The sequence below is a fragment of the Triticum aestivum genome, chromosome 3D, assembly GCF_018294505.1.
Source record: "Triticum aestivum cultivar Chinese Spring chromosome 3D, IWGSC CS RefSeq v2.1, whole genome shotgun sequence".
Taxonomy (NCBI): Eukaryota; Viridiplantae; Streptophyta; class Magnoliopsida; order Poales; family Poaceae; genus Triticum; species Triticum aestivum.
The window spans coordinates 109,057,062-109,064,608 of NC_057802.1; the positions used below are offsets into that span (position 1 = coordinate 109,057,062).

A 7,547-nucleotide genomic window follows, 5' to 3' on the forward strand; every position below is an offset into this window, starting at 1 on the left:
AAACTTTTTTTAAAAGAATTTAGCCGAAGAAAAATCCTAATAAAATATAAAGAAAACTCTAAAAATACTAGAAACAATTTCCCTGTCCAAATAAAATATTTAGAACAAAGTGTACATTTTTCTGGCCTAAAAATGCAATTTTCAAATATGCATATTTTTCTAATTCAAATAAAATATTTATTTGATTTTAAAATTTTACCTCCAATATTCCTCTTTTTTTTCAGAAGTCATATTATCTTCCCTCTTTTATTTTTATTATAGGAAATAATTGGAGAGAAAAAAAATTAGAATCAAAATGATCCTCTTTTTTTTTTAAAATTTGAGAAAATTCAAATATGAAAATAAATGAAAATCCCCAACTCTCTCCTTGGGTCCTTGAGTTGCTTAGGATTTCTAAGATCACAACCAAAATAGATAAAATATGATATGCATATGATGTCCTATGTATAACATCCAAATTGAAAATTAAAATGTTACACTAACTTTCTAGATCAAGATTAAGTGTCCGTAAAAAATGAAATCCATGCAGGAATATACGGTTGAAGTATCCAACCTAAATCGATCTACACTAGTGAAAAGCACTCAAGAAGAAAACTTTCCCGACATGCAGATGTGTTGGCGTACCTTCTCATCGCTTAAACATGCTCTCAGGAAACTCTTGCATGTTTTTTGGAAGGCGTTCTCGGGAAACTCTCGCATGATTTTTCCGCAGACGTCCCCTGCAAATTCCTATCCATGGCCTGAGGCTACTGCGGCAGCCGGCAGTAGGGAAGCAACCGCCGCGATTAGGAGCAGTGCTTCACGGGCTGGCCTGGCTCCCCTTTTATCCTGTGCGCAAGCCGATCTGTCTGATCAAATTCCAACTTCCAAGTTCCAACTTCGTGTTTTTCCTTCACTAGTTTAACCAGCCAGGCCCATGTTGGGCCCAAATACGAAGACAGACAGGTGCATGAGCCCACACTGGGCTCAACCCAGGTCGGGCGTCGGCGCAGGCATAGACGTCGAAGGCAGCAATTCGCAGCCGGCGGTCTCCTCCCCCTCCGTCGTCCTCCTCCCCGCGCACCACGGGTAAGCAAGATTTCCCTTCATCCTTCTCTCTCCGCCGTAGTTTGTTTGCTCTCGATCCGGTCGCGTTGCTGGCCGCGCGCCGGTTTCTCCTTCTCGCGAGCGTCGGAGAAACGACGGCGATTCAGGTCCTGGATTGGATGCCTCGATCTGAAGCTAGGGCAGTCGGGATCGGGGCAGGGCGCTCTGTTGCGGGCTATTTTCGGGTGAGCACAGGTTCGGGAATAAGATTATTGATTTGATGTGCCGAGGGTTCTTAGATTGGATCGCATCTTGCGCCGGGGAATTCGGTTGGTCAGGACGTGTTAACTAGACTAGACAGAACGGCGCGCTCCGCTGCGCCCGGCTATAGCCACGTACTCCACATGTGAATTTAGGCGGGCTTTATATCTATGATGATACAGAGGATGAGCTCGATCATCAAAAAGCATGTTTTGATGATCAAGGTGTTACGTCTGTAGTATTGCAGCTGCTCTGATTACTATGCTGAATGATTGTTGTGAGTTGGCTAAGCAATTCAGGATGCTCCGTGTCTCTCCGCGCCCCACCCAAAAAATCAGGAGCAACAACTTACTCTCACACCAAGCACGCAAAACCAATTAGACAAACCCCTAATCTGACCACAAAAATGCACGTACATGTTGTCCCAGCCCCAAGTGAGGAGAAAAACACACCTAAAACAAAGTACAGGGAATCGAAAACCACTCACCCAGAATAGCTCACCCACGTGTCTTATTATCAATCATATTTTGGGTTATACATTACATCATCTTTTTAGACTATCAGTAATATATACCATAATAACATGGTGTACAGAATAAGTAAATGTGCCACACAAAGCATTAACTCAAAAGTACATGAAACAAATGTGTATTTCAGAATCCAGGAACATGTCTGTAGTCGGTAGTCAAACTAACACTTGATCTTAATTTATCCCTCACTGCGCTAAAGCATAACTGATCTCTGTAGGAGAAGCGATCAACTTCGTTAAACCAAAGGCATGTGAAAATATTGGTGATGGGGATGTGCTCTCTTATTATATATTTAGACAACACTTAGGGACACTTGTTTCACAATAAATGCATCTGTAAGTTATCAGAAAATTATATTGTATCAGGATTAAGTGAGAACTGATAAGAAGCGCCTACCACTTGTAATAGGAAGACCAGCTGATGAATAATGGGTTAGACCCTCTCGTATAGAATTCTATTTGGTCGGCAAGCGAAAAATTATCATGCTATTCACCAGCCTTGTTCTCCTCCAGCTTCCTCAAGGACGTCAATGTGTCAATAATGCCTGAAAATATTGAAGCTCACATTTTCCCTCACAAGAATCTGTAGCATAACAGTGTATACAGAATCAGAAAATAACATGTCCCAGTCTAGATAAGAGTAGAGTTTGAAAAATATTAGGGTAAGAATATGATGCAACTTGGATCTTTATACACCCGGCAGAGCTTAAGTGGCAATGGCAACAAGCAAGCTTACCTTTTGACGGCATACATAATTGCTCCTTGAGTTGTCTACAGAGTACAATTACAACATGTAGCAGAGAGAGCTCAGTGAGAGAATGCGATGTTTACCTCTCTAATAGCTGATAAGGATCCTATTCAACTTAAGTTTCCCATCAGTCCAGAGTTAATATTGTACATTAGGGGGGAAAAGGCCATAGCCCTGGAACCTGTTCAAGGGAACTATCACAAGGGATTCAGTTGAAAATAATATCACAAAGGGTATAAATGATTAAAAAAATCGGTAATGCTGATTCACATTAAGCATGGCATCCTCTTGCCCTTTTGACAGAACAATGGTAACATGGTTTTCAAGTTAAGAAACATATATGGAGATTCTGCATCTAATTTTTCACATATTCACTCAATGAAGAAAAGAATGAAAGCATGTTCGTCTCAAAAGCATCAGTTGGAGCATAAATTCTAATCTTCCTAACGCAGTCAAGATTTCAAAGACTTAAAATAACTTAGGTCTCTGTTACACTTATCTACCTAACAGTGCAGACAACTTTAGCAATCAACTTATGTAGGTTGGAATGCATGTGATTTTGGAGTACAATATGAAAATCACACGTGCAGATCAGGTATGGTATCCTCACACAAGTAACTTTGGTTTACATTGCTCGATCAAAAGGGGAATGAGCTCACCAGGTGCTTGGGAGCATTGATGTGATGCGAGGTACTGACCTTGAAGGAGATTGTCTGTGTCCTCGAAGGACTAAAAAGGAAGAGAAGACATGAAAGGGGGGGGGGGGATTCTTGACATGAATATTAAGAAATTATAGGACCAAAATGTGGGCAAGCAGAATCTGGTCGTTGCTGCAACGGAAGCTCCCCACATAGAAGAGGTATTGGTCGTACATGCGCCGCCTGTGTTGCCGCCCTAGACTCCTTTTGCAGGCTGCTTATGGATGTCCTCCGCCTGCTTCTTCACCCATGAATGAACCTTTCTTCATTTTCCTCCTGTTCCTCTCGCTGCCATGGCTGTCTGGCCGATTTTTCCCGGCTGGCACGGGCAAGAGCTTCCTCATAAAGGATGCGGAGGAGGGTGAGCCAGCACGTCTATGGTGAGTTGGTGACAGCGGATCTGAAGAGGAGAGGACAGCTTTCCTCGCCGCCGTAGGAGGACGAATCTGAGGTGGAGGAGACGACGGGGAGCAGAGGAGGGGCCTGGGAAAGGTGCAGGGCGCGGTGGAACTTCTGCTCTGGAGTTTTTTTTGTTTTGTTTCGCTGAACTGCAGGCCCAACACCTTGCGGGGTCCATTGTCAGCCAGAAAACGGAAGTAGTTGAACTTGAAGGCGATTTCACACCACGGTTAGGCCCACATGACAGAGGCACAGAAGCGGCAGATGCCCTCAGCGGCGTTCTAGGTAGCCACGCATAAACTTGTAAGGAGATTTTACCCTTAAGAGTACCTTCGTATGACATGAACGTTTTCTCATTCTCCAAGAGCCGAATTATAAGGTTAGTTTGCATCTAATCAAGAGAGCCTTCCCACCGAGAAAGGTTCCATTCACTCTGGATGCATATTTCCCTTCTGTAGTAGATCTGCTGCTGTAGATGCATTCCCTTGGATGACTGTTTTTTATTATCTAGGTTGAGTTAAGTTCAGAGGTACTCAATAAAGTTCCAAAATATTGTGGAGTCATGTTATTGGTGCCGTAACATAACCATGAAGCCTCCTGGCAGCAGCTACATGTTGGAAATTTAATTTGTTTTTGTTTGTTTGGATCAATAAAAGGTGAAAGAGTAAATGGACAAATACAAGCCTACAACAGTCTATCTAGCGTTACATTCCATCTGGTTATTATTTTTGTTGTGTCATTTGGAGATTGGATTTTCAGTAACACCATTTGCATGTATGCTTTCTTCAACTAATTGTACAGCCAGCACATGATTTTCAGTAACACCATTTGCATGTATGTTTTCTTTAAAATTCTTAATTGCTGTGAAAGATGTCATCGTTCTAGTGCCACTGTCTTATTGCTCTTTCCTCCTTTGTCATAAGATGTTCAAGTGAACAATATCTCCCCTGCAAAAAAAAAAGTGAACAATATCTAGTACTTACTGAACTAGGTTTACATTATTTTGTCGTAATACCATCCCATGTCATGCATGTATACTACAAGAGATGTGAATTAAGTTTAGCATATCTCTATCTGCTGGGGGTGTCGAAACCTTTTTTTTTGAACTGTGAGTACTATATTGGTATATTGTTTTCCAGAATTCCTAGTTTATTAGGCTAATTTTTTATAGATGGTATATAAGTATTAGTCAGGCAGTCACACTCATCAGTCTTATAAGCAGTCAGATGATTCATTTTGTCATTTTAGGAAACAATGTTGTATTGACATTTGACATGCTGGAAGCAAATTACTGTATTGATCTTTTGTGCCAAAATTGTTAGACTTATAACTGCAACATCAACATTGTTACAAATTATAACATGTTACTGTTTGTTTTTAAAATGAAACACACCCAGCTCCATATGCACAAATGCAAGATGCTACTTGTTTCAACTAATGATACTATTTAAATTTACTCTGCTTTATTCTTTAACTTAATGTTCTCTAAACTTTAGGTTTCGATAGGAGCCTGAGGTGAAGAACAGTCGGTTAACACTTAAAAGCTGACGTTACGTAATTGGAACAATGCCTCCTCATAAGATAGAGACTGGACACCAGGATGTGGTGCATGACATCGCGATGGATTACTACGGGAAGCGCCTCGCCACTGCATCCTCTGATAACACAATAAAGATCATTGGCGTAAGTGGCACCTCGCAGCAGCAACTTGCTACTTTGAGCGGACACCAGGGCCCAGTTTGGCAAGTCGCATGGGCTCATCCTAAGTATGGTTCCATGCTTGCATCCTGCAGCTATGATGGGCGGGTTATTATATGGAAAGAAGAGGGTAAACCTGATGAGTGGACACAGGCTCACACTTTCACTGAGCACAAGTCTTCTGTAAATTCCATTGCTTGGGCGCCTCATGAACTCGGCATCTGCTTGGCTTGTGGTTCATCTGATGGGAACATTTCAGTCTTCACAGCTCGTTCTGATGGTGGGTGGGAGACGACGCGCATCGACCAGGCTCATCCAGTGGGCGTGACCTCTGTCTCCTGGGCTCCGGCGATGGCCCCGGGTGCCCTAATCAGCCCAGGGCCTTCAGGGCAGTTTGAGTATGTTCAGAAACTTGCTTCTGGTGGCTGTGACAACACAGTCAAGGTGTGGAAGCTCACCAACGGGAGCTGGAGGATGGACTGCTTCCCAGCCCTTCAGATGCACAGGGACTGGGTGAGAGACGTCGCCTGGGCTCCAAACCTAGGCCTTCCAAAGTCCACAATCGCCAGCGCCTCTCAGGATGGAACTGTTGTCATCTGGACCGCGCCGAAAGAAGGCGAGCAATGGGAAGGCAGAGTTCTGAATGATTTCAGAACCCCCGTTTGGAGGGTGTCGTGGTCGCTGACAGGAAACATACTGGCGGTCTCTGATGGCAACAACAATGTGACCCTGTGGAAAGAAGCTGTGGATGGCGAATGGCAGCAAGTGACTACCGTCGAGCCATAGATGTTCCGTGTTCTACCTCTAGCTGCATTTATCGCCATCATAACAAATGTAGTTTTGTCTTTATATTATCTGTATGGCTTGGATTACAAGTGGGAACTCCCCGTGATTGTTAGGCTGCTGCTTTGGCAGGACAGAACAGGCCGTGCGTGTGAGAAGCTTTTTACTTGGTCAGAAGCAGAAAATTTGGAACTTCTATCTATCCCAATTGGACTCTTTATGGTACGAGGACTTTTGCCTGGCCAGGCAGCTGTGTGCATTTTCTGTTTGGTTGCAAACCTGCTTTTTTGGTTAGGTTGCAAACCTGGCCTGAGACAAAATAAATAGATTTGATGGCTGAGTTGACGTGCTAATAGGGTCAAAACCACAGGCGTCTGCTTACATTGGCCTAGACCAGGCTAATCAAGTTGCATGTATGCTGGCCAGGCTAATCAGCTGCATGTGGCCAGGGACATGTTCAGAACTTCAGGTTTCAAACCAAACACCATCCAGGCAAATCCCGTCTGGTCTCGGTCAGTTCGGCGATTGTGTGAGTGCTTGCTCTCGATTAAAGTACAGTCTAGGAGCACATACAGACCTGCGATTAAAACACTGCTTTCGGGAAGCAAACAAAGTTGCTGATAGTTTGGCAAAAAAATATATTTGGTAGTCGATCTTCTCGTCTCCTTGTAAATGACATGACCACATGAGGAATAAAGTCTATTACCCGTCAGGAAAAAAACAGACCTACGCCAACAATCTCACCTTCTTCAGCGACAACAACTGCCTCAATGCCACCGGCGACGACCTTGCCATGGCCTAGCGTTTATCTCTATTTATCACTCTGTCCTAGGACCCTCACCACTTTGTGTCATCCAGCTGCTTCCTGCTAATGCCAATGAAATAGCCAGCAATTGCTGGTCCTTTCGGGAAAAAAAAAACGACATTGCCATGGAGTTCGGCACCTACCTTAACCCCTGGGCCCACAGCGACAGCCAGGCCGGCATAGGCGTCAACTCCATCGACTCTAGGGCGGGCCTACACGAACTGGTCTCCGATGGCACCACCATGACTTGTGTTTACTTGACGCGAACAAAAACAACCTAGTCAAGATTACAATATAACATTATATAGCTATAGGGTGCTTTATAGTTGGAAAAAATAGCTAGGCTAGCATATGTGGAAGCCGGCGCAATACAGCCGGCCCTAGCATAGATATATAGAAGCAAAATAATGAAAGCTGGTACTAGGAGACATATTCACATCGATCCTCCGTGGTGCCAAGTGGCAACTGAGCAAGTTGCTTTGTCCTAAGAACATTGGTTTCATTTTTATGCCATCGGAGAAGGTTATCTTTTTTTTCTTTTAAAAGAGTGCAACTGATCCTTAGACAGTTAGCCTGGTCGTGACGCCGGGCGGAGGTACC

The 7,547-nt window shown here is 43.6% G+C and overlaps 1 protein-coding gene across 1 annotated transcript; it reads left to right on the forward strand.

Annotated features, from left to right (window-relative positions):
* The first annotated feature begins 940 nt into the window (after nt 1-940).
* Nucleotides 941-6,367, forward strand: LOC123077729 (protein transport protein SEC13 homolog B). The gene is made up of 2 exons (XM_044500041.1): nt 941-1,068; nt 5,158-6,367. Exon 2 carries the CDS (start codon nt 5,228-5,230, stop codon nt 6,143-6,145), a length of 918 nt encoding a protein of 305 aa, XP_044355976.1. The 5' UTR covers nt 941-1,068; nt 5,158-5,227; the 3' UTR covers nt 6,146-6,367.
* The last annotated feature ends 1,180 nt before the right edge of the window (nt 6,368-7,547 follow it).